Consider the following 26,327-nt stretch of genomic DNA (forward strand, 5'->3'; position numbering starts at 1 on the left):
GGACTGTTGTGAAGCCAAAACAAAAAAGTAGTCAATAGAATGGTCTTCGGTTGCGATGCGTTTCAGTAATTCAATTGCTGGACTGTCATTGCTCATTAAACGTGCTGTCCTATGGGTGGAAATTGGATACATACTGCATTTTATGAATATCAGCAGAAGTGACTTAAACGGGGCCTGTGTGTTGTGTAGTCTTGCCTTAATCTTTGTATTCATGCCCGTCAGTGTGAAATAAACTATTTGCATATATTTGCATGTATATGCAACCACACTAAAGTTGCAGCCCCCAGCATGTGCTGTGAGTATCATTGTGGCCCCCGGGGCTTACACAGTTCAGTAGCCGTGGTCTAGACGGCACTTGGTCCTGCCATGAATGCAGAGGACTGGACTTGACTTCTCAAGGTTCCTGCCATTTCTTTTATTTTCATTCTTTGGCAGCATAAAACAACACTGCCCAAATCTCACCAATATCTCACCGAGGGCTGGTCTGCATATGAAAGTCAATCTGGAGCCAGGCACGGTGTGACTTAAAAGGGCTCAATCGTTCCTGATTAGCTCTCTGTGTGTTTGCTTTTATTCCAGATCACCTTAATCTGCTTCCAAAGTGGAGTTAATACTATCTCTTAGGGAATAACACCCCTTAGGGAATAACATCCCATGTAGGCCGACTGTGGAGAGAATCCAAATGGCAGGAGAAAGAAGAGGAGAATAAGCTGTGAATCCTCGCAAAGAGCTTCTGATGGGGGTGATGCAGGACTAGTCTGATGCTATGATTATAAAAAGATGTAGGAGCCATTTCTTGGCCTGGAAATCCAACTGCCCAGCAATGGTCACCCCAAAGCAAGGGATTAACCCATTACCTCCCCGAGCAACCCCCAAACAGCACTGCACACGCACATACACACTGATGGGAGAGGGCTAAGTTTTCTCAACCCTGCCTCTGTGCAGGGGGCAGCTAGAGGACCCCTTGAGGTCTCTTCTATGACTGCAAATCTAGGTTTGCCTCACATGGGAGTGGAAACCTCTCCTTCTTCCAGAGTGGCTTGTGAGCACCAGGCACGTAATCAGATTCACCAATGTCAAGCAGGTGGAAAGCAGGAGCCAGGCCAAAATACAGATTAGTTGCAAACAGCGTGCACAGTAATGTTGGGGTTCTTTGCTCTGCTTTGCCGTTGGGTTACGCTGGAGGGTTTTCAGGCTTCTCTTTGCAACCCCAAGGAGGAGTCAGATAAAACAGCAGCCACAGACGATGGTAAGCAGAGATTCTTACGGACTCACATAAGAGAGATGGGTCTTTGAGAAACACTCCAAGTACTGCAAGGCATGCCATACAATCGCAGGAGCCGGCCACCCTCCGCAGCCTCCTCACAAACAAACCGGAAGCCAAACAGAAAGTCATTCCCTGAACGAGAGAGCTTGGCCACTGTGTTTCCCAGGTGGCACCTGGGTACTTGGCAATCTCATCTGCACCGGCACGTTCCTCCAAACTGCCTGTCCTGGCAGCTCCGCAGTGCAGTGACGGAGGGAGGGGTAGATCACAGCGGCTTAACTACCAGGCTGCTTAAACTACTTGACCTAGGAAAACGAGGCCCAAGGAGAGAGGGACCGAGACTTGTCCTAGGGCATATGGTGAGCTTGGTAGTAGAGCCGAGAGGAGAGCCCTGGCTCCCAGCCTGGAGCTCAGTTTTACAGCACGAGACAAAGGGCGCGTTCATCCCAGGGCAGGGCTCAAACATGCTCCTCAGAGGCCCAGGGCATCTTCTTGGCAAAGCAGCAGGAACCCGCTGCCACGCCCAGCGGGCTGCCCCCACCCGATGGCACTTAGGCTCTCCCAGGGAGAAGACCAGCCAGTGTTTCAGTGTGAACGCTGAGGAGCCCAACCCAGGGAGTGCCCGGGATCTTCCCAACCCTCGGCGTCCACTCTCTCGACCCAAGGAGCCCCGGCATGCCAGCCCCACAGGGACAACCTGCAGGAACCAGCCACACCCGCTCCCCTACCCCGAAGCTGGACAGGTGAAACGGGTGGCGTGGGGGCCTATGGCTGCCCCACTGCAGAGAGGGGCTTGGTGAGGGCCGTCTGCCCCCTTTGCAGGTGGGAGCCGGGAGCTGTTCCCGTCACCTCCCCGGGCATTGCACATGGCTGGGACGCTCGTGCCAAGCAGCCACTGTCTGCAGGCCTCAAGCCCGACCCATCCTCAGAGGGACTGGCTACCCAGGGCTACCAAGGGACAGGAAAAGCAGGAGCCAGACATGCCTAGAGAGCAACCCGCACTCCCTGCAGCTCGCAGAGGGGACGAGACGGGCTGCGCACACAGGGCCTGATTTCCCTCCCTCCTTTCGCCTTGAGAATCCCCCCACAGCAGCACCCGAGAGGCAGGGATCGGGCCCACGCCCTCGGTGCCCCATCCAACCCAAGCAGCCACGGGTCTGGAGAGCTGCGCCGCAGGGGTCGGGTCGCTTTCGCTGCTGCTTTGTGAGGCACAGGGTGGGAGGAGTCCACAGAAGAGCAGAGCCCCGGGCCCCCCGCCGGCGCCTTGCTCGGCCCATGCCCTACCCTGGTGCAGAGGAACTGGCTGGCGTGTGGGCACTGGGTTCATTCCTTTGGAGGGGCACTGAGCAGCGCCCTGGGGGCTGCCCTGAGCCCCTGGCAGGGGCATCTCAGAGCAGCTGTTCGGGGGACGGGGGCGGTGGGGAAGGCTGGGCTGTTGGCTGTGCTCTCGGCAGGCCTAGCATCCTTCCCAGCTATTGCCCAGGACCCCAGCCCAGCAGCCTTACACAGGAGGGGCCAGCCCGGGCCCCCGCCCAGCTGCTGCCTGGCCGCAGGAGGCACTGCAGGAAACTGTCCTATGAGCACAATGAACTAACTGCACTGGGCTCTGAAGGCCCCACAGGCTGGGACCAAGGGGCAGTCACACACCGCACCGGCTCCCCCTCCCCTGGCCGCCAAGAGCCCTGCAGTGGCAGCACACAGCTCCCCTGGGCACCGGCTGCCAGGGCCCAAAGAAGGGCCCCCCAGGTGTGATGCTGCCCCTCACCCCAGCACCAGGCCTCTCCGGAAGGAATGCAGCGCAGCCTCTCACTCCTGCCAACGCCCTCGCAGCCCTCCCTAGGGAGCAGAGCCGGGGGCTCGGCCGGGGGCTATTGCGGCCGTGCCCAGAGCCCCGGGGCAGGAGCAGCTCTCAGTAATCCAGCCGGGAGGACAGGGACGGACGGCTTAGCAAGCCCCGGGGAGCCTAATCTCTGCTACTAACGCCAGCGCCCCCGCGGGGGATAAACCCAGACGCAGATTAGACAGGCCTTGGCAGCGCTTTAATAACGGCCTCGCGGCCCAATTACCCTTGCTGCGGGGGAGGAGGGTTGGGGGGGGGGGGCGACGGATTTGACCCAGCTGGAGCCCACGAAGCAGGGACTCAGCTGCCTGCAGGCTCTGCCACAGCCCAGGGGATGCTCACAGCTGGCAGGAAGCCGCTCTGGCGGGGACAGGAACTCCTCGCCTCTGCCAGCTCCTCCCGTCCAGTCACTTCCCTTCTCACGAAGGGCCCAACAGACCATGCGCCCCAGGGCCCTCCCTGCAGCCAGGGAAGGGCTGAGGCCCCCCCCCTTCCTGCAGCTAGCAGGGCCGCTCTTCTCTGCCCCGTCCCAACACACTGAATCCAACGAGGAGCCAGGTCACCGGGATCTTTATCTGGGGCAGAGGCCTGGCCTCAATCTCCACAACGCAGTCACCTGGGAGAAAGCCTCTTGCTGAGCAAAACCCTCCCAGGTATAGAGCAAGGCTCGGCACCGGCGTGGTACAAAACTCACTGCCTGCCACTCCCCCCGGACACTCCACACAGCTGCTCTGGGGACTACAGCCTGCCTGCTGCCACCATAAACCCTGCCAGGCCCCACAGAGTGCTGACCCCTCCAAAGGGACCCCCAAACTCGCGTATGACTCTAATGCCAGGCCTGGACGGTGGAGGAAAACATTCAGGGCTTCCGTTGCTCTAGTCGATCCCCAAAAGGGGTCCGGACTCTCCCCTGGACAGGCACAGCCAGGGGAGGGAATCCAGCCTACCCGGAGCTCGGCTGAGCATCCTCGCTCCAAGGGGACCCCACTTTGGCTCTGCCTTTGCTAGTGCTGAGCAAGGCCCTGCCTCGACCAGCTGCCAGCGCGTCAACATCCACAGCCGCCTCCGGCAGCCCAGCCCTGAGCTGATGCCGGGACAGGGCTGCCATCGGTCCCAGGGTTCAGTGCCTTCGGGTGGGGAATAGCCCAGCTTTGGCCTGGAGACACGCTTCTGTTTCATCTGTTACGCTCCGGCACGCGCATACAAAGCGACCAACCACATCGCTGCCAAGCTAGACCTAGTCGGCCCGAGGGGGCCCCAGTGGGTTCAGCATCCCAGACCACTTTCTGTGCCCCCGTGGGGGGCTCTGGTCCCATGTGGCCAGTGCCAATGGCTCAGGCAGGTCAGGTCATGAGTTCGACCCACGGGCCAGCCTGGAGCCTGGTTGAGGCTGGCTAGAACCAAGTGGGAAAAAGCTGGTGCTGTTTTCCGGCCCAGGCCTGCAAGTCAGCCATTTCCAGGGGCAGCGGAAGGAGCTTGCACCTTGTCCATCCACCCTCGCCTTGAGCAGGACCCCAGGGGCACTGCCCCGCTTGCCAGTGGCCTGCTGGTGCCCACCCTGGTGCGGCGCAGGGGGCTTGGCTGCCATGCTCAGCTGCTGCCGTCCATACCCACCAGGCGGGGCAGGCTGCATCCTGACAGTCACAAATGCCTTCCATGCAACACTGTCCGATGGCTCCTCCCCCCGCCCGACCTGGCTCCTCCCTCTTGTACACTCCCCGCACACCTTGCCCCTCCCTCCACACACCACCACTCTTGCAGCTGCTGGTACAGGCTGGCTGACAGGCCACGAGCCCAGCCGCTTCCCACAAGGAGGTGGCACGAACAGGGTCAGGCTCCCCAAATCCTCGCCCTTCTCGCAACCCACACTGAGGACTCTGACTCTGGGCAGGTGCCAAGCGCCCTCGAGGCCCCTGGGAGCCAGCGGGAGCCGCAGGACTCTCAGCATCCGGCTGGGCTGAGTGGTACTGGAGAGCCAGAGCCTGGAGAGTAACCGCAGGACACAGCAAAGGGGCCGGGGAGACTGATGACAAACCCCCAGCTCATCTCGCCAGCAGCAGCATGAGCCCCCTGCTCGGCTGCGGGGCTGCGCAAGGCCAGGGAGCTCACAAGGGCTGCCTTAAGCAGCCCACACCTCTGCCACGGGACGTGGGGTGAGCCGCCAGGCCTCTGCATTCACGCAGCTCGGCGAGTGGCCAGGCCACACGGCAATTGCTCTCCCCCCTCTGGCGACCTGGCCTGAGGGGCACACGGGGGCTCACCGGGGAGCGGGAAAGCTCAGTCTACGTCATTTCAGGAAGTTGGTTCACATCCAGGGGCGGGCACAACTCAGGCCTGGACCAGCCGGGGGGAGGGTGGGCCGAATGGGACTCAGGCTAGAACAGCAGGGGGACTGCAAGTCAGGAGGAAGAGACAGGCAGGGTCAGAGCGCTGGGGGGGTCGTGGGTATGGGGTGAAGGGCACCAGCAGGCGTGTGGGGAGCTGGGTTCCCACCTTCATGACACCTGGCACCAGACAGTGTCTGCAAAACATCACACACACACACACACACACACACACACACACACACACACACACACACACACACACACACACACACACACACACACACACACACACACAGAGAGAGAGAGAAAGCAGGGCCTGCTGGACAGACGGACACACCCAGCTCAGGTGGCAATCAGTCCACGACAGACACAGAAGAGCGCTTACTTTAAAAGGCCTGTTGTGCGCACCACCCGGGGGTGAAAGTAACCTCCGTGTCTTACAGGTACTGTCAGATCGCAAGCCCCGCACAAGGAGAAAAATGGAAAACTGAAGGGGAGCCTTTCGCTTCCAGGGCACGTCAAACGGCCAGAGTTAAAGTGACCCATGCGAGTCTCTGTTCTTCAGCTTCAGTTCCTTTGGGGGTTTGAAAAAGCGATCTTGTGGTGCAGCAAACAAAGCCCTGTGATGCACAAGCTCAGGGCAGGAGGGTGGGGGGGGGGCGGCTCAGAGCAGGAGGTGGGGAGGTATGGGGGAGCGCGGGGAGTCAGGGCTAGGGAACATGGGGGGGATTCAGGGCAGGAGGTTGGGAGGCATGGGAGAGAGTGTAGGAGTCAGGGCGGGGGGGGACACAGGACTCAGAGGCGGGGGACACAGGACTCAGGTGAGGGGGGAAGGAGGCACAGGAGTCAGGGGAGGGGGGCACAGGAGTCAGGGGAGGAGGAGCGTGGGGGAGTCAGGGGAGGAGGAGCGTGGGGGAGTCAGGGCAGGAGGTTGGGGAGTGCGGGGAGGGGGCAGTCCCTGTCGCTCGCGGTTGGTGACCCTGCCCATGCTGCTCCAGTCCCCGGCCTAATGGGAGCTGTGGGGGTGGAACCCCCCTGCGGCTCCCTTCCCCCACCTAGGGGCTGCCCACCGCAGGGAGGTGCCTGCTGCTTCAGGTGCAACGTGGGGCCCGCAGGACAGGGGGGAGCCCCACACTGCCAGCAGGAGCCCAGCTGGGAGCCCGCACGCACCTCCACCTGCAGCACTAGGGCCAGTCAAGCACTGGGGCAGCCGGCCTGGCTTCCAGCCCCTGCCCAGGGAGCACTGCCGCCAGCTCCCCATCCTGGGACCACTGGCCTAGAGAAGCAGCAGCCCCGGCCACTTCCACCTCCCCTGCAGCAGCAGGAGCCCAGCTTCTAGCTCCCAGAGCCCAGCATGGGCAGTACTTGGGGAACCGCTACCTGGCAGCCAGAGCCCGGCCCCCAGCTGGCCCCTCTTACCAGTTCAGCGTCACACCTGCCTGCTTTCACCTTTGCCCAACCCCTTGGGAAGGGCCAGCCCCCACAGCAGGGTTGTGCAGCCCCCCAGGCAGCCACCGGACGCTCCCAAGCTGCAGGTCAGATGCAGCAAGGCCGAGGGACGCGAGACCCTTAGCAATATCAGCCTCAGTAAAAGCAACCAGCTCTCCGTCTCGGGAGGGGTTTCCATCTAAGAAGGATGCTCCAGCCTCTGGCAGAGAACAAACTGTGTTTTATCCTCACCCTCCACCAAACACAATTCGCACAGACACGTCTAAAAGCCCAGTTTCTACTCCTGACGGGAAAAAGCCGAAACCCTTGTCAATGTTGCACGATTCACTGAATCGGTGTGGAAACTGGTGCCAGCAACCCTCTTCCGGGGACGTTGATTTTAGTGCACTTGACACCCAGTTAGCTTACACGGTTGCTCTCTTAAGCCAAATTAAGTGTGTCAGAGCCAGAAAATTAACAGCCAGATGTGGGTGTTGTGCCCGTATCACTACGCTAGACTGTAATCCAGTTCAGCCAAATCAGTGCAAGCCGGGTGTCTCTATGTGGCCTGAATGACTCGCCAAAGGAAATCTGCCCCGGAAGCCCGGGCTACAACATCTCCCGGACACTGCAGCTCAGCTCCATCGAGCACATTATGACGTTAGAAATTGAGTATTTTTACGGAAGAGCAGAGAAGTGAAGTCAGCTACACCACCCCGTGCGCATCTGACACACAGTGGTGAGATCACAGCAAAGCCAGTCTGTCGGCCCGGATCCCGGCGCCCACATTTCTCCAGGTCACACCACCATGCTTTGCGCCTCACAGAGGGGCTAGCGAGTCCACCGATGGGGTCCCTGTGGCACAGAGACCTCCCCAGCACCACACAATGGGCTGGCGGCAGGGCCAGCAATCAACCCAGCCCTGCTGACTCCCAGGCCGGCTCAGGCACGCCAGCCCTACGACAGGACACGGCTGCAGAGCCCAGCCTCGCGCAGGGTTCCCTTTGTCCGAAGGGAGTGACCACGCAGCCGGGGTCGCAGCCATGCTGGCATTCAGAAAGCAAGAGCTCTGTGCTGCAGGTCCACTTCCCAGGGACATGAGACGGGCAAAGCCACGCTGAGCTCCGGCACCAGCTCCCAAGTTTGCCAGTTAATATTTTTTTGCACCAGCCACTGAGCAGGGGCAGGGAAGCCTCCTCCCTCACTCGGAAGGGGAAATATCCCACGTTCCATGCTCTCCATAGAGCAACAGCTTGCTTAGGTGCCGATCAGCCAGCCAGGGGAACGATCCAGCCCACAAGCGGCTTTCTGAATCTTCCCGGGACCCAAACCAGGGCTTTTCGTCTCTCCTCTGCTGGCAGGGCCTTGACAGCAGCATGGGATAGCTGGTTCTGGCCAGACTCTGGCATGCAAACACCCAGCTTGTCAGACGCTACAGAGCAGCCCAGTGAAAGGAATCCAGGGACAGGAATCAGGGGAAAGGCCTCACACAAACAGACAGAGCCCAGCTGAGATTTCTGTATGTTCTCTGCTCTTCTGGGCTCTGAATTTACTGCAGAGGATTTCGGCCTTACCCCCTAGGATCCCCCCAACTCTGCCTGGGGAGAGAAACTACCCGGAAATCCAGCAAAGGGGTGGTTAGATCAGGAAGAGGAGGAAAGGACGGACTCTCCTCAAAGTGGAGGTGGGCGAGGAATTGTGGATTTTACTAGCACTGCAATTTTTATTCCAGAAGATATTCTGACATTTTGGGAGGGAAAACATTCAGGATTGAAAAGAAAAGGGGAAATCACAAACTTTTCTGCAAAACGAAATGTAATAATTGTTTTGATTTGGAACTACGGAAATGTTTTGTTTTCAGTTCGCCATTTTTACTTTCAGCGCGTATTACAATATTAAATACAGTGTAATAGATTCCTAGTAGGAAGTATTATATACACATCCGATTAACATTGCTACTTTAATATAAAAATCACAATGTTTCATTTGGATGTTTTTATTTCAATTGAAACATTCCCACAAAACGTTTTGGTTTCGACAAAACCGCATTTTCCAATGGAGAACGGGCGCGTACAAAATGGCCCCCCGCTTTAGATTTTACTTTATGGAGAGGCCGCCGCCCCTCCCCCCAAAAAATAATGAAATAAAAACCCATTGGCTGTTTGAGTCTCATAAGCAGCCAATCCACCCCCACCCCAACCTCCACCCATGGACCAGACTCTCAGAGCAAGAGCAAAACGGGAGCTGGTCTTAGAGCAAGAACATTATTTGGTCCTACAATGTCACTGACCAAATCCCGGGGAGGAGTCTCAGTCTATCAGCAACTACCCCTAATGCAGCTCCACACCCTTGCCAGGACTTGGGCCTTTCAGGGCTGCTCTGCACATATGGCAGATGTGAACCGCAGCAAACACAGGAAGCTGCTCCAAGCAGAGACCAAAAGGGGAAGTGGGGAAGGATCCTTGCCTGACCCAGGAAGGAACAACGGGAGATGGGGAAGGGACCTTCTCTGACCTGGGGAGTAGCCAGGTTTCCGCCAAGCCCAGTGCATTGCAAAGCCACCCCAAGCGTGGAGCTAACTTCCCTATGTCTTAACCCAACCCGGCCTCATCTGCAAGGAGTTTAAACCCTTCACAGAGCAAGAGCAGGTCAATGCATGGAATGGATCAGCAGCCAATGTGCCCTGTAAACTGGGCGCTTGGACGGCCACCCAAGAGAGATTCAAATGCCGTCCCGCAGATGCTAGGTTTCCTGTTTCTACTGGCGGTGCACATTCGCACATGCCTCGGTGCACACCAAAATTATTCCATGCACGGAAGGAATAGGTTAGAGCAGTGTTTCTTATACATTTTAATATCAAGGAACACCAAACAATACTTTGTTTTTTTTATGAGGAACACCAAAGATTTTTTGTTGCAAGAGGAGAGAGAGAAAAAAAGGTCACCTGCCCCTTTAAGGGCGGCCATTTTGAACTCTGTTGTTCTCCGCGGCACACCGATGTGCCATGGAACACAGTTTAAGAAACACTGGGTTAGAGGTTAGTGCTCAAGCCGCTCCAGACTACTGACCAGTAGGTCTGCTTCTTGCTTGAACCTCCGCACATCACAGCCTGCTGACACGTCTTTGCCAATAAACCCCAGAAACCTGCTCTGCCTGCAGGCGCTCAGCCACCATGGGTCAAAGGAGGCGCAATTGACTCCTTCGTTGCCCACACCAGTTCCACCCACACCCCCGCTATTGGCTGTACACCACGCCACCTTTGGCATGTACCTGAGGCCCTGCCAGGGCTGGGAACCGGCTCCTTGGACGGCCTGGGAGCTCTGAAGGCGTCCTTGTGTGCACAACGTCTGGGATTTGGCACCACGCTCACAGGCCTGCCCTGTTGACGCTTTCTCTCGCCTGATCAAAAATGTGAAGTCTTCATTTTTGCATGTCCCCCAGGTCCCCTCGCTCCAGCCTCTCGTGCTCGCAACAGCAACCGCACAACAGAAATCCACTGGGGCCAATGTTCAGCAAGCAGACCGGCCAGCAAGAATAGTCTGAACTCACCAGGACACCCTAAAGCAGGGCTACTCAACATGCGGCCCGCGGTGCGGTTTCGGATTACATGGGGCTTACCACGCGGCCCGTGGATGGAATCCTTTGAACATGGCCTCCACTGGGAACATGCTCCACAACAGCGAGTCAATATAACAGTCTTCTGTTGAGATGCGGTTTAGTAGTTCAATTTCTGGACTGTCATTGCTCAGTAACAGTGCTGTTGTATGGGTGGAAATGGGGTACATGTTGCATTTTATAAATATCAGCAGAACTAACTTAAATGGGGCCTGCATATTAGGTAGTCTGGCCTTAATCTTTGTATTCATGCCCGTCAGCGTGAAATAAACTATTTGCATATATATTTGCATGAATACGCAGCCACGCTTAAGTGGCAGCCCTCAGCATGTGCGGTGAGTATCATTGTGGCCCTCAGGGCTTCCAAAGTTGAGTCGCCCTGCTCTAAAGCTACAGCCTCCACCCCCAAATATCCCTGGCTTTCCGAATCACTCCAGAAACCGATGCCCTACTCTCTGTCGGGGTTTCTCCACCAGCGAGCTGTGACCACTAACGCAAAGAAAACCTCCCCGCCCCTGCACTCCACAACCTTTCAGGGGCAAGGTTTCTCTGTTACTTCCCGAAGCCCACGCCCAGACCCGGTCACTGCGCTGAGCGTTGTTAGCACGGGTCCGTTTTCGCTCTTTTAGCCTCCGAGGAGGGGAGTTGTGAAAAACATTGGAATAAGGAGTCGCCAGCCTGACATGACTGAGAAACTCTGGTCCATGCGATAGCCAAGCTATGTCCAGCTCTGAGCCCTGGGCAAACCAGCTGCCTTATCAACAGAAAGACACACACCAGATGCCAAAGACGAAGCTTCACCCAGGTCTCACTGTGATTCATCTAGTTTCTGAAGCTATGCAACCAGACAGGGAATTTGGCTGTGAAACTGGGGAACTTGCAACATCCCTACAGCTCTGACGAGGGCTGGGGAAGATATGACTCTCCACGGACTAGCCGGACCGCAGCCAGGCTGAGCAACATGCCAAGAGCCAGGGTTGCACCAAGCGTCTGACCCAGCCACACGGCAAACTAAATCGAGAGAGCTGATTCAAGGCCCATCAAACGGGGGAAGAAGAGCGGGTTAGTGTGACCCAAGCAGGCTCGGTGGAAGTGGAAAAACCGACAGCTCCTTGGAAGCCTGATGGGAAACGAACTGAGACGGCGCAGCCGTGCCCAACTCCGGCTGCCGACCGGGGTAAAGGCAGACAAGCCCCTGGAGAGCAGATCTGGGCTTTTAAAAATGGAGACTAAACTTAGAAATGGGCTGAGCAGAGCAGCTCGGGAAAACGCGATGCCCTAAGCCAGCACTGGTGTGATGAGCTGGGTGGCCTGCGAAGGCCTGGGGGTGGGGACTCATGCCAGGCTCCGTACAGAGGGGAGCTGGAGAGACTGAGGCGGAGCGGCACTGGGACCACACCATCCTAGGGGAGACAGCCACAGCACAGGCCCTGGAGAAGGGGGGCTGGTTCCCAATATGGTGACAGCCCTAAAAAGCTGGGGGAATTCTGGCATTAGACTGACGCCCTCTCGCGCCTCCCCCCGGCCACTTGAGTTACCAGAAACGTGGGCTGCTTCTGCCCTCAGGACTCCCGTGAAAGGGGCTGGTGCCACAAGTCTGGCAACCGGACCCTGGGGGAGCAGGCACCCCCATTCTGCACGGCCGGAAGGCCCAAGGGACTAACGGGCTCCTCACCACTGCAGGAGAGAAGCCCACCGAACTGCTGAAGCCGTGCCCAGCCCTGGCTGCATTTCAGGAAAACCCCCACCACCAGGAGAGACTCAAGAGCCATGGACACCCATTTTCAGCCTGGGAGGGGGTCTGGAACACACCCCAGGCAGGAATCTGCTCCCAACCCCGCAAAGCTGACGTGCACGCGTTTGTGCCCAGGAGGGGACAGACAGGAGAGTGCACACGGCACCCGGTTTTCACATCAGTCACGGAGCAGGGAACCCCACAGAGGCCTCGTGAGACCAGCAATCCCCCCCACACACACCTGATCACAGACACAGCCATGTCGCAAACCACAGGGGCCCTGTCACAACAGCAAGGAGGTAAGAAGCCGGAGCGAAAGCAACAATTGCAAAACTTACCACCCGGCTGTTTAAATAAAGAACCAGCCGTGACCATGTTACAGCTGGACTAGGACATTCCAGAGCAAGGAGCTGCTACAATCCAGCCTGCTGTGAAAAGGGAAAACCTGGAGTCCGGACCGTCAGCGTCTGCAGCAGGGGAACCAACGACCATATTTTGTTTTGCAAGCAACAGGCGCTCCCGTCCCCTCTCTGGCGCAGCGAGATGGGCGGATTCGGCTTTATCAGCAGCTCAGCTCGCCCCTATCGGCCAGGAAGCTGTGTTCACATACGTGCCTCCCCCTGACGTTTCCCAACGCTGCAGGGAGAAGCAGCTGAAGACAGGTTCTGTCAACAGGCGGAGGTTACATGGCTAAAGGCATCCCTGCACCCAGCATGTCAGTTTCAGGCTGCCGACCAAAGCCCCTGGGGTTGGGAAACTTTCTCTAGCCACCAAGAGCCCCACTTGGCTGCACAAAATTGCAGCTAACTCCTCAGGCTCAGGAGCAACATGCAGCAGAGGGAACGGAGGGGAGCAGGGACGTGCTGAGCCAGGCATCAGGAAAGCCCCCTGGGGAGAGAGGCAGGAGAGGGCCAGGCGTACCCACCTCAGCCTCTGGGCAGTGACGGCCCCTCTCTGGCCGCACCCGGGAGGAGTTTTGCTCCTAGTGCTTAGTCGTTCCCGGAAGGAACAGAACCCTCCCAAGGGGACAGGAGCTGCTGGGCTTCCCTGGAGTCTGGCTCACTGAGCGGCCGGCATGCTTCTCTTCCCGGAGCGAAGGCCTGAGCCGCCGGGACAGGGGAAGGGGGCTCAGGTCTCTGGGGTCCCTTCCAGTGACTCTCCTCCATTCCAGGAACCGCCCCGATGTGCTCAAGCTGTTTTCCCGATCCCCGGATGACGCTCGACCTCAGCAAGGACCCCAGCAAGGGCATGGCCGGGGCACGGCAGGCAGCTCTGGCTCAGCAGGGTGGGAGCAGGCACAGCATCCAGCTGGGACAGTGTTGCTCTTTGGAGGCCAGGAGCCGTGTGCCCCAAGGGCCCCACGTACTCTGCTTGGCTACAGACCCAGCCCCAGCCCATCTGTTGAGCCTGCTGCCCCAGAGTGCTGGGAAGAGGCTGGCTCCCGGGGGCACCAAGAGGTCAAAAGCAGCAGAAACCGGTCAAGGACAGGGGCTGGGCAGGACTGAGCCGTGCCTGAACTTCCTGCTCTTGCCCATCTGAACAGATCCTGCCCCCGCCAGGGTGCCTGGGGCTGCCAGCCAAACCCATCCAGAAAAGAGCTTTCTGAACCAGCTGAGTGGATTTCCCCACGTGTCTGCCTCACATTTCCTACATCTCATGGCCCTGCCACAGGGAGCACCACCCGGGTCTTTCTAGAGACCGGAGGGTAACCCGCTGCACTTCCACAACCACCTCTTCACCTTGAGACCCTACAGCCCCAAAGCTCCCTCCTGTGGGGTTCTCAGAAGCTAGAGGGCCACACAAAATGCTGGGAGGTGCGTGTACCCCAAGGCATCACACCGGTGCTTTCAAAACAAACACAGACATACAGTCACACCAAGCCGAGCGCGCCTGTAAAACTGAAGGCCCTAAAGAATTCAATGAGAATGAAACCAACGTGGGTCCTATAGACAAGTGCTTCTCAACCAGAGGTACAAGTACCCTTAGGGGTACTCGAGAGATGTCTGGGGGGTACGTCCACACAACTGAAATTTGGAGAAACTGAATTTTTGTTTTAAGTTTTACTGTGCTTTGATATTTTTGTACTTTTCACACCCAAAAATTTCATCACGCAGCTACGATTAAGTTGTTTAAACAAATGTGTTGCAACGGTAGAAAGAATTTTGTGTGTCTGAAAACTGTAGGTACTGGGGGTACTTATAATTTTTTAAAGGGGTACTTTATGAAAAAAGGCTGAGAAACACTGCTCTAGAAATCACCCTACACCCTTACAGAATTTAGGGGAATGAGCTCATTTCTATCAGGTTCTCTCAAGCAGGGATGCTAGATATCGACGAATGTAATCATCACGTAACCACATCACATCTTAGAGGTTAAACAATTATTTGGTAGTCTCCGGGGGCAGGGCAGGCAGCCAGTGCGCTCCTGGCCCCACTCCCGGGGAGCCCCCTGCCACTCCGCACTGCTGCCTCTGTATCGGAGGCAGCAGTGTGAGGTAGCAGATGGGAGCCAGTCCACGGGGGGAGCTAGTTTAAAAACCGGCTCCCCGTGCAGGGCAGCCACAGGTCTCTTCCACGGGGGGCCTGAGCTCCCCATGGACAGAGGCTGCGCTGGCACCCCACAGAGCAGCCTCCCCCTTGCGCTGCTGCCCCTTGAACCTGGAGCAGCCCCTGCCTGCAATGTGCCTGAGCTCCCCACAGACAGGCTATTCCTGATGCCAGAGCAGCCTCTGTCCATAACAGGACCCCTATGGGGCTGGAGCAGCCTCCTGCCCATGACAGGTGGGAGCTGTTCCAGCCTCAACCAGTTACTGGTTAACCGGAACCAATAAGCATCACCCGTTCAGCGTAATGCTCACCAGTTAACCTTTCACATCCCTACTTACAACCCAATCCAAAACACTGCCCTCAGTAAAAATGGAAATGTACGGATAGTTGAGAAGTTACTATATTGATCGTCGTTAAACGATTGTCTCTCACTCCCAAAATTTCCTGCAACTGTGAAAATTTCAAAATTGAGAAAAAAAAATAAAAAATGCTTTAAAATAAGCATCTGTATTTCCTGCTGAAAGCATAAGAAAAATCAGAATCCAGTTCCACCAATCCTAGCTGTAAAGCTCTAGAAGAGTGTTTCTCAATCTTTTTTTTTATAAAGTAGCCCTTTTTCAAAAAAAAATTATACATACCCCCAGTATCTAGTTTCCAGACACACAAAATGTTTTCTACCACTGCAACACATTTGTTTAAACAACTTAATCGTAGCCGGGAAGGTGATGAAATGTTTGGGTGTAAAAATGTACAAAAATAACAAAACGCTGTAAAACTTAAAACAAAAATTCAGTTTTCTCCAAATTTCAGTTGTGTTGACGTACTCCCCGACTTCCCTTAGGGGTACTCATACCACGGGTTGAGAAACACTGCTCTGGAACGTCAGAGCGAGTTCTCCAGCAGGGTCCCATGTATCTGGGGAAACCTGGCTGCCGGCTGAATTCTGCAGGGACAATCCCCCGCCTGGATCGCTTCTGAAGCACATGCAAGTGCGAGACAATCAAACCCGGTAATTTCTGCCCAGCTCGAAAGCCATTTCCAACTCAAACCTGCTTCTCCGCGGTACTCTTCCGCGCATAGCCACCAACTGCTGCCTCACACCTACACAGTGGTGAGTGTAGGGATTTTGCATACACTAGACAGTCGGGAAATCCCACGAGCAGAGACTTCACCGCTTATCTGGGGTCAAAGCTTCCCCAGCTCTTGGCAAGGCAGCTCTGTTGAGATATGGAAGCGAATCAAGTGCTGAGAACTACTGGTCTCCATCTCCAGGCTGGCAGAGCAAACATCCCTCACCGTGCCCCAGGCACTGCTACCATGTCCTTCCTGCCATGCCGCCCGCTCCTGGGAGACTGTCACTTGCATTGGAAGGTGAGAGACTTTCCAATCGCTCTTCATGACCAAACTGTGGGCATCCACTTTCCTGCAGGCGCTAAGCTGCTCCCGAAGCGAAAAACGGGGTAACCCCCAGCTGATGCTACAGGGCTCCTGCTGCGTTCTGACGCTGGTGTCAGAGAGGTATGGATTCTGGGGCCATGGCTGGAGGTCTGATGCCAAAGGCAGGGGGCTTTAAGGAGGGTTGGAGGAGAGGGCTTGTCACAGTACAAGCACTGGATGGAGATAGTCTTGTTGGGCATTGTGGCACCACCAGCTCCATTAGCGCCCCTTACACCTGGCCTCTGACTGACTGCAGCCCCTGCTGTTCCCACGGCTATCGTGCGAGTCTGATCCCACTGCACAATTCCTCCAGCCTGCAGGCCACATCCCAAACCCACCCTGGAAATGGCCTAGAATGCTGCTGGCCTGGCGGCAGGACAAATTAGCCTGGAACAATGTTCCCTCTAATCTTGTCCGTGTGGGGAATATTATTTGTTTATATGCACCGAGGCATGTGAGAATGTGCACCACTACCAGAAATACACACCTCGCTGTGGGCACTAATCAGCTGGGTGGCTCTGGAATCTTTCCTGCACGGCCACCCGGCTTACAGGGAACGCTGCCTGGGCCATCAACCGCACGGCACCATAGGGACACGGAGTTTCCAAAGGGATGCGGCTTGTTGCTACCGGGCGAACACAGGCCAGCCAAGAGGCGTGAGCTATCCCATTGCAGCTTCTATGCAGAGACAAGCCCCAGGATGTTCTCCCTCCGCCAAACAGCACTCGAGGAGCGTATATGAACCCCAGGTCCCATAGCTCCCCAGCAGCAAACAGCCTTGGAGGGAAGAAAGATCTGGGGCTGGCTCCATCCTTCTCCATCCACACACACAGCCAGGTTGGCTCCCTCGCGGGCGATGCCAAGTGACATCTGAAACAGGGCCTGACACCCAGACATGCAAGGCGGAGCAAGGAATCCGCCCTGTTCTCAATAGCACCATGAAAAGGGAAACGAAACCACACCAGGCAAATACCCGGCAGCCGAGTTCCAGTAGGGACTGAATCGGAATAAGCCACCCAGCCAATCACTCACCGCAGCCAGGCCTTGCTGGGAGATCCTCTCAGGAGCAAGCCCACAGACAGGAAGCAAGGCTAGGCTATGGGGAGGCTGCTTTTCCCAGCAGCTCAGCTCACACAGCCTGAGGCTGAGCCAGGGTGCTGAGCGCCCATGCTGCGCATCAGCCCTGTGCTTCGACAGCCGCTCCAAATGCCCTGAAAGCCGAGATTCCTCGCGCTCCTCTGGGGGCGCTGGCCAGATTCCTCCACAAGCCGAACAGCCCCAAGGGAAGGGAGTGAAGAAAAGCCGCGCTTTGAAAGCGAATGTTAGACTCTCCCGTGCTCCCACCCAGCCAGGCTGTCTGCTCCTCACACAGGAGTGCCCAGACAGGCCAAGCGCTCGCTGTCCTAGGGCTGAGTTTGAAGGGTTTGTATGTCAGGCTTTAGCAAAGAAAAAACCCCAAAGTCTCTGAACATCAGACTGGGTCAGACCAAAGGCACCTCTAGCCCAGTGTCCTGTCTGCCGACAATGGCGAGTGCCAGGTGCCCCAGAGGGAATGAACAGAACAGGTAACCATCACATGATCCCTCCCCTGTTGACATTCCATCCTCTGACAGAGGATAGGGACACCCACCCTGCCCATCCTGGCTAATAGCCATTGATTGACCTATCTTCTGTGAATTTCTCTAGTTCTTTTCTCTTTTTTTTAACCCTGTAAAAGTCCTGGCCTTCACAACATCCTCTGGCAAGGAGTTCCACAGGTTGACTGTGTGTTGCATGAAGAAATACTTCCTTTTGTTTGTTTTAAACCTGCTACCTATTAATTTCATTTGATGATCCTAGTTCTTGTTAAAACAAAAGGAAAAAAGGGAAAAAAATATGTAGCACTTTAGAGACTAACAAGATAGTTTATTAGGTGATGAACTTTCGTGGGCGAGACCCACTTCTTGGATCTGGCCCATGAAAGCTCGTCACCTAATAAACTATCTTGTTAGTCTCTAAAGTGCTATATATTTTTTCCTTTTGTTTTACCAAGGTCAGACTAAAACGGCTACCTCTCTATTCCTAGTTCTTGTGTTATGGAAACAAGTAAATAACTTTTCCTTATTCAGTTTCTCCACACCAGTCATGATTTTATAGACCTCTGTCATATCCCCCCTTAGTCTCCTCTTTTCTAAGATTAGAAGTCCCAGTCTTTTTAATCTCTCCTCATATGGCAGCCATTCCTAATCATTTTAGTTTCCCTTTTCTGAACTTTGTCCGGTGCTAACATATCTTTTTTGAGATGAAGCAACCACATCTGTATACAGTATTCAAGATGTGATTGGAGGGGTGTGACGTAGTGAGGGAACCTGGCTGGTTTCTATGCTGCTGGCTCTGGGGTAACCCCCACTGGCTGCCGTGGGTACCACGACCCAGCAAAACAGGATGAGTCACTATGCAAAGGGACCTCTCAACCAGTATGGCCAGACACCCCCCATGGAGAGGAACAAAGGAAGGTGGATGCTGCCCTGGCTGGGAGGCAGGGCTGGAAGAGTGTTGGTTAGTGGCTGTCTGGGAGCATAGAGGAGACAGCCTAGGGAAAGGGGCTGGAGTTTAGGGGCCCAGTCTCCCCCCATCTCAAGGGGGCCTGAGGCATCCTAGCCCAGCTCTGTGACCAGATTCCATCTGTGCTGTGCTGTATCCTGGAGAGGCAATAAACTTCCTCTATTCCACCGGCTGGTGCAGTCTGTTTGTGCCATTTCGGGGTGCAGGAGACAGGGGACCCCCAACTCGCCGTCACAAGGGTATCCTATGGATTTATACAGAGACAATAAGACGTTCTCTATCTTATTCTCCATCCCCTTTTTTAATGATTCCTAACACTTTGTTTGCTTTTTTTTTGACTGCCACTGCACAGAGTGGATGTTGTCAAGAGAACTTTCCACAATGGTGCCAAGATTTCCCTCTTGAATCGTAATAGTTAATTTAGTCCCCATCATTTTATACCATAGTATAGCTGGGATTATGTTTTCCAATGTGCGTTACTTTGCATTTATCAACATTAGAATTCATTTGCCATTTTGTTGCCCAGTCTCCTAGTTTTGTGAGATCCTTTGGAAGCGCTTCACAGTCAGCTTTGGTCTTAACTCTCTTGGGAAGTTTTGTATCATCTGCAAATGTTGCCACCTCACTACTTACCCCTTTTCCCACACACTTTGCTTGTAAGCAAAACAGCAACGTCTTTGTGCCAAGGTGCTCTGCTAAAGCAGACAGCTTTGTCACCAGAATCTCCCAGGCCTTCCTGTGCCGTCACCAAGGGTGTGTCTAGACTACATGCCTCCGTCGACGGAGGCATGTAGATTAGCCAGATCGGCAGAGGGAAATGAAGCCGCGATTAAAATAATCGCGGCTTCATTTAAATTTAAATGGCTGCCCCACTCTGCCGATCAGCTGTTTGTCGGAAGATCGGGGAAGTCTGGACGCGACGCGCCGACAAAGAAGCCTTTCTTGATCGGCACAGGTATGCCTCGTGAAACCAGGTTTACCTGTGCCGATCAAGAAAGGCTTCTTTGTCGGCGCGTCGCGTCCAGACTGCCCCGATCTGCCGACAAACAGCTGATCGGCAGAGCGGGGCAGCCATTTAAATTTAAATGAAGCCGCGATTATTTTAATCGCGGCTTCATTTCCCTCTGCCGATCTGGCTAATCTACATGCCTCCGTCGACGGAGGCATGTAGTTTAGACGTACCCCAAGTGCCCCCCTCCGCCAGACAATTCTGACCCTGAGCTCCTCTGCAGGGCCTCAGCCTATCCACGTTTCAGTCCCTGTTAAAGACACCGCTGCCCTGCTGCAATAATGACTCTCCTTGGTCTGTATGGGAGCTGCACGTAAACGGCCTGTCTGTGCCCCGTGTCCACTGACCTTCGACATTCAGCTCTCAGTCCCTTGGAGTAGGTGCAGTCTTACATAGTTGGAAAGGTGCTGGCATGCAAGTGTTACTGCAAAGAAGGAACAGCCTAACTGTGGGGCCTTCCACTGGACTTTGTAACTGGCCAGAACCTGAGTTTATCTCCCAAGACGCCACACCCCCCGCGAGCCAAGAGAGCTCTTAATACAGTCAGGGCAGCACAGCCTGGCCAGTAAGCTCGGACGCAAACAGCCCACCAGGCTGAAGCGGACGTGTAGGGCTACCCACAAGCCCTGGCGCAGCTCCCAGCTCTGCTCCCAGAGCAGGGCGGCAAATGAAATAAGACCCCGCAGATTCCAGCCTGCTCTAACCACGTTACACAAAATGCAACATTGGACAGAGCCCTGGAACGAGCAGCCAGCTCAGTGCACTCCCCACAGTTTGGTACAGCCCTGGCACTGGTACTAAGCGAGACCCTGGCCTTGAAAGGGGCCAGAGTCTAGATTCAGCCCACACTGTCCTGAGGACTACCAGGCTAGGAACCAACCTGCAGACTAGACCTAGGATCCACCCTGCTATTCACGCCCCTTGGGCTCCAAACAGTACATCTAGTGTTATGGACAGAAACTCAGCATCCATGAATTCCCAAATTCTACCCCTAGTCTGCCAATAATTCCCCGGGCAAGATCTCTTCTTCCTCACAAGTAACACAAGGATAGTCATGGGGCTTGTGATACTCTGCCTTTGTCTACCCTGGGATATCCACCACTGGGGGATTTGCACCATGGCCAAGTCAACGTGCAACTTGCTGCCTTAGTCTGAAACTGGAGTGAGGTGCCCTGGTGCAAATCACATGACACCAGTGAAAATCAAGTCTGCAAATACCAGGCAGGGGGCTGCTCTGCTACAGCTGCAAAAGGGAGCGCATACGAGCCCTCGTTAGTGATTGCTCCCCTCCCCGCCCACATTGGGAGGGTAGAAAGCGCTGCATGCGGATCACATCTGCCTTCCACAGTCAGAAGCTGTTTACAAACAGTCCCTTTCCCTAAGCCCTGCAGGTTTTTCTGCAGTGTCACTCTATCCCCCATTACTGAATCTGAAACAAAACGTTAATGTTAAAAACCAAATAGAGAAGAAGGCAAAAGTCCCTTTGCCTCATTTAAAAAAAAAGTGAAAATTGCTTTGTCTGCAGTTGTTTGAGTGTCAGCTTTTCAACTGTCCTCAGCCCAGCTCTCAGGGTGACACACAAAGTTAGGAACCCAAACACCAGCATACGAAGAGACACATATGGGGGGGGGGGGAGTACCAAGGAGTATTGTGCTCCCTCCATATTTGTCCAGCACAGTGGACTCTGGGGCGCTATGATAATGCAAATAAATAGCAAAGCTCATGATAAACACCGTGGCAGCAGGTACTGGAGGGCTGAGCTGTGGAGTGAAAAATCTACTTTCTCGCATCATACAACACGGAATGTCGAAGGAGGCAGCTGGTTGGATTCTCACTTCCATCTTCATGTTCTCCTCCAGGACAAGGACTCTGCCATGCCAACCAAGCCTACCTGGCCTATCATTCCCAGGCCAACACACCCCGCCTGCACTGAAGCAGGTTGGGGGAAGGAGACAGGCCAATATTTCAGACTAATGCCCTGCTACCCTGCCCCCCCCCCCGCCCAAGCATGGTCTGGAGGTGATGGCCACAGGAGACCTGTCTTTCCACCCCACAGGGCTTAGCTAGGATAAGAGCAGAGATTATAATGCTTGCCTTTTGGGACAGGACGTGCCTTTCAGTGCGAAACAGAGCTTGAGAACTGAATTAAGAAGTCTGTCTCTGTTCACACCATGTAGGCACATTGCCGGCAGCAAGGTCCTGATACTGACACTGCAAAAAACTACCTACAGCCTGCACCCAGGTTTGGGGGGTTTTACATGAGGTTTAGTGACACTGAGTTTCACAATGACCAAAATATTTACAAAAACGTTACTTCTCTTGGTTGATTTTTAACACTTCCTCCCCACCCCATCCTGGCTCATATAAGGCAGGTATATGAAGAAATTCCGTCTTCAAAGGGCAGGTACAAAACAACTATGCAACCAAGCTGCTGGTTTCACTTTGGTTTCTGGGCAATGTAACCCAGAGGCTGTTCATTTCAGAAGTGCACAATTCAGTCCTATAACTGATCCCACAACTAGGCCTGAGCAGACGGATCCTTGCACCCATGCATAGTTTTGGTGAAGTCTATGGGGCTCCACGTAGGTCCGATCACAGGATCAGGACTTTGACAACACAAAATAATAGTTTCGGCCTGCTTAAAGCAAAATTATGCCACATGGTAGTAAAAAGGCTTGTGCTTTGCCTGCTCCAGAGCTAACCCTGACCAGACCCCCTTGTGCAACACTGCAGTCACATGTACACATCTCTCTTACATCGGACCAAATGCAGATTTTGTACCAGGATACACATTGTGGGCTAGGGGGTAGTGGTGAGTCATTACCGACACAGTTATCCCAGTACAATCCCTGGCTGCAATTATAACAGGAGAAAAGTACCAGTTGTACCAACATAGCATATGACTGTTCCCATAGGGTAATAAGCTGAGAGGGGTAAACACGCCATCATCCTGGCAAAACCTCATCCACATGGAGGGGGCGTGCACTGCTTTAGATGCATCATGGTAGTTAAAGTACTGTGCATGGTCTTCATGGATGCAAGGCCTTACCCTAGCCCCATCATCACCTCCCATCCCTGGAGCCACCAAGAGTGGAAGCTGGTTTGTTCCCAAACTGCTCAGTTAGACATGGCTGGTGGGTGTGGCTTTCCTGCACCAGACACCCCTGGCTCTAGCCAAATCACAATCTACCCTGCGCACAACCACCAGGACCAGCACTTTGAATGACATCAAGAGACAAAAAGCAGCTGAGGCCAAGGTCTGCAGCAACTCTATGGAGCGACACAGAGGCGTACCCTAGAACCAGGCTGCCGGGCTGATACCAGGACAGTGCCAGTAAGAGTGGGGGCACCCCAAGAGACAAGAAGGATTCTGTGCTAACCCTGGCTCCAGGAACACACAATTGTCTTTAAGGTGTTAAGCAGGGAGAGGGCAGCACGCCCTCTGTGTGGGAGGTAAATGTCCCACTCCCCAAGCCCGGTTCACAACCCAGCCCCAAGAACTGGGGAGCCAAAGCAAAACACCTGCATTCACAGCCCAAGGTGCAGGCGGGAAAGAGGCAGCCACAGGTGAAAAAGGAATGGGGGTTTTCCACCCCTTGACACAGCACCCCCAGTGTCACCGGCACGGACCTGTGCCCCTCCTGACTCTCCTTTCCCCCAGCCAGACTGGGCTTGTCTCACCCAGCAGCCTCTCAGTGTTGTCAATGGCAGTCTGTGTGTGTCTGTTAATGGCAATCTGTCAGCATCTGTGTGTGTCAATGGCAGGCTGTATCTGGGTCTGTCAATGGCAGTCTGTCTGTATCTGTGTGTGCATCTGTCAATGGCAGTCAGTCTGTATCTGTGGGTGCATGTCTGTCAATGGCAGTCTGTGTGTGCATGTCTGTCAATGGTAATCTGTGTGTGCGTATGTGCGTCTGTCAATGGTAATCTCTGTGCATGTCTGTCTGTCAATGGCAGTCTGTGTGTGTGTGTGTCCGTCTGTCAGTCAAGGTATGTGTCAGTGTCTGTCAATGGCAGTCTGTGTGTGTCTTTCAGTGTCCGTCTGTGTGTGTGAATGGCAGTCCATGTCTCTCAATGTCGGTCTGTGTGTCCGTCTGTGTGTGTGTGAATGGTGGTCCGTGTGTGTGTCTGTCAAAGGTCGTCTGTGTATGTGTCTGTGTCTGTCTGACAATGGCCATCTGTCTGTGTGTGTCTTTTGGTATGTGTCTGTTGGTATCTGTCAATGGCGGTCTGTGTCTCTCTTTCTGTTGGTGTCTGTCAATGGCAGGCTGTATGTATCTGTCAGTGTCCATCAATGTCCACCTGTCTGTGTGCATGTCTGTCAATGGCAATCTGTGTGTGGGGATGCGTCTGTCTGTGTGTCAGTGTCTGTCAATGGCAGTCTGTGTGTGAGTGTGTCTGTGTGTTAGTGTTTGTCAATGGCCTTCTATGTGTGTCTGTCGGTGTCTGTCAATGGCCTCTGACTGTGTGTGTGTGTTTGTCAATGGCCGTCTGTGTGTGTGTGTGCCTGTGTCAGTGTCTGTCCATGGCCGTCTGCGTGTGTCTGTTGGTGTCTGTCAATGGCCTCTGTTTGTCAATGGCCATCTGTGCGTGTGTGTGTGTCTGCGCATCAGTGTCTGTCAATGGCCTTCTGTGTGTGTGTCTCAGTGTCCGTCTGCGTGTCTATCAATGGCCTCTGACTGTGTGCGTGTGTTTGTCAATGAACATCTGTGTGTCAGTGTCTGTCAATGGCTGTCTGTGTGTGTTTCTCAGTGTCCGTGTGTGTGTCTGTCAATGGCCGTCATTGTGTGTGTCTGTCGGTGTCTGTCAATGGCCTCTGACTGTGTGCGTGTGTTTGTCAATGGCCGTCTGTGTGTCTGTGTGTGTGTCTCTCAGTGTCCGTGTGTGTGTTTGTCAATGGCTGTCCGTGTGTGTGTGTGTGTGTCAGTGTCTGTCAATGGCTGTCCGTGTGTGTGTGTCGGTCTGTGTCAATCAGGCCCGTCTGTCTGTCCGTGTCCCAGCCGGCCCGGCCAGGCCGCGCGCTCCCGCCCGCCTTTGTTTACGGCCCGCAGGCCCCGCTCCTACCTCGGCCGCGCCGGGCGGCTCCGGCTGGGCTGCGCCGCGGCTGCTCCCGACTCGTCCCCGGGCCGGCTCTGCCCTCGGCCCCGCCACCGCGCAGCGCCGCCCCCCCCGCCCCCCGAACCCGGCCCCGCCCCTCTGACCCCCCCACCCCCTCGGCCCCCGCCCGGCCCCGCCCCTCCGACCCCCCCCCCGCCACCGCCCCCCGGACCCTGCCCCGCCCCCCCCCCCCGAACCCCCCACCCCCCCACCCCCTCGGCCCCCGCCCCTCCGAACCCCCCCCGCCTCCGCCACCCGCACCCCCCGCCCCCGGCCCCGCCCCCCTGGCCCCCCCACCCCCCCCGGCCCCCGCCCCTCCGAACCCCCCCCCCCCCGCCACCGCCCCCCGGGGCACCGGCCCCGCCCACCGGCCCCTGCCCGCCCCGCCCCCCGAACCCCCCCCCCCGCCCCCCGGCCCCGCCCCCGGCCACCCCCCCCGGCCCCCCCCCCGCCCCCCAGCCCCCCCCCACCCCCTCGGCCCCTGCCCCGCCCCTCCAACCCCCCCCCCCGCCCCTGCCTGGCCCCGCCCACCCGAATTCTCCCCCCCCCCACACACACACACTGGCCCCTGCCCGGCACCGCCCCTCCGAACCCCGCCCCCGCCACCTCGGACCCTGCCCAGAGCCGTCCCTCCCGAACCCCCTCCTGCCAGCTCGGACCCTGCCCGGCGCCACTCCCCCCACCGAACCCCTCCACCTCCACCTCAGACCCAGCCCGGCCCGGTGCCAACCCCCCCCCGAACCCTCTCCTGCCACATCGGACCGGACTCAGCCCAGCGCCACCCCCTGAACCACACAGCCCCCCACCACCTCAGACCCAGACCCAGCTCCTCACTGGCTCCTGCTACTCCCTCTGCAGCTCCCTCCGCACCTGACCCCTGCTACTGCTCCATTCCCCTTCCCAGCATCCCGGTACTGTCCCCAGCTTGGACCCTCAGACCCGACCCTTACTACCCCCCACACCACCTCCCAGCCCCCAGTACTGCCCCCCCGACCCAGAGCCCATTATCCCCCCCCCCCAACACTCTGTCCGGACCCGGTGCTGGATACCACTCCTCTAACTCCTGCATGGGCCCAGCACCCTGGGGCCCACCCCCTAGTCCCTGCATAGCCCCAGCACTTCAGTACTGCCCCCCCTCCAGACCCTGCATGGGCCCAGCACCCTGGTACCCACCCCCTAGCCCCTGCATAGCCCCAGCACTTCAGTACTGCCCCCCCTCCAGACCCTGCATAGGCCCAGCACCCTGGTACAGCCCCCCCAGCCGCCCCATGAGCCCAACACCCAGTACTGCTTCTCTGGCCCCACAATGGTGCATTGCCAGGTACCACCCACCCAGAGATCTCTGTCACTGCCCTCTCAACCCAGCCCCTGGTACCACCCTCCCCCCTGACACAGCCCCACACCCAGCACTTGGTTCTTCCCCAACGGATACCTCTTCCTGGGCCAATACCACACCTGGTACCACATATCCTGGACACTCTG

The 26,327-nt window shown here is 56.1% G+C and overlaps 1 protein-coding gene across 6 annotated transcripts in view; it reads right to left on the minus strand.

The window, feature by feature from the left end:
- The window catches only part of LOC102462477 (signal transducer and activator of transcription 5B), a 72,979-nt gene that overhangs the window by 26,266 nt on the left and 20,386 nt on the right, over positions 1-26,327 (minus strand). Inside the window, exons 1-2 of one of the 6 annotated variants that reach the window (XM_089774062.1) lie at positions 12,551-12,763; positions 10,133-10,261 (exon numbers count right to left, since the gene is read on the minus strand). The exons of 1 other annotated variant lie outside the window; for it this stretch is intronic. In XM_089774062.1, the coding sequence (XP_089630188.1) occupies positions 10,133-10,261; positions 12,551-12,587 (166 nt within the window). In that variant the 5' untranslated portion in view covers positions 12,588-12,763. Of the gene's footprint in view, positions 1-10,132; positions 10,262-12,550; positions 12,764-24,812; positions 24,942-26,327 lie in introns of those variants that run through there. 4 more of the 6 variants (XM_089774064.1, XM_089774063.1, XM_089774065.1 and 1 more) reach the window with 4 other exon arrangements.

The sequence above is a fragment of the Pelodiscus sinensis genome, chromosome 29 (assembly GCF_052426305.1).
Source record: "Pelodiscus sinensis isolate ZL-2025 chromosome 29, ASM5242630v1, whole genome shotgun sequence".
NCBI classification, from domain to species: Eukaryota; Metazoa; Chordata; order Testudines; family Trionychidae; genus Pelodiscus; species Pelodiscus sinensis.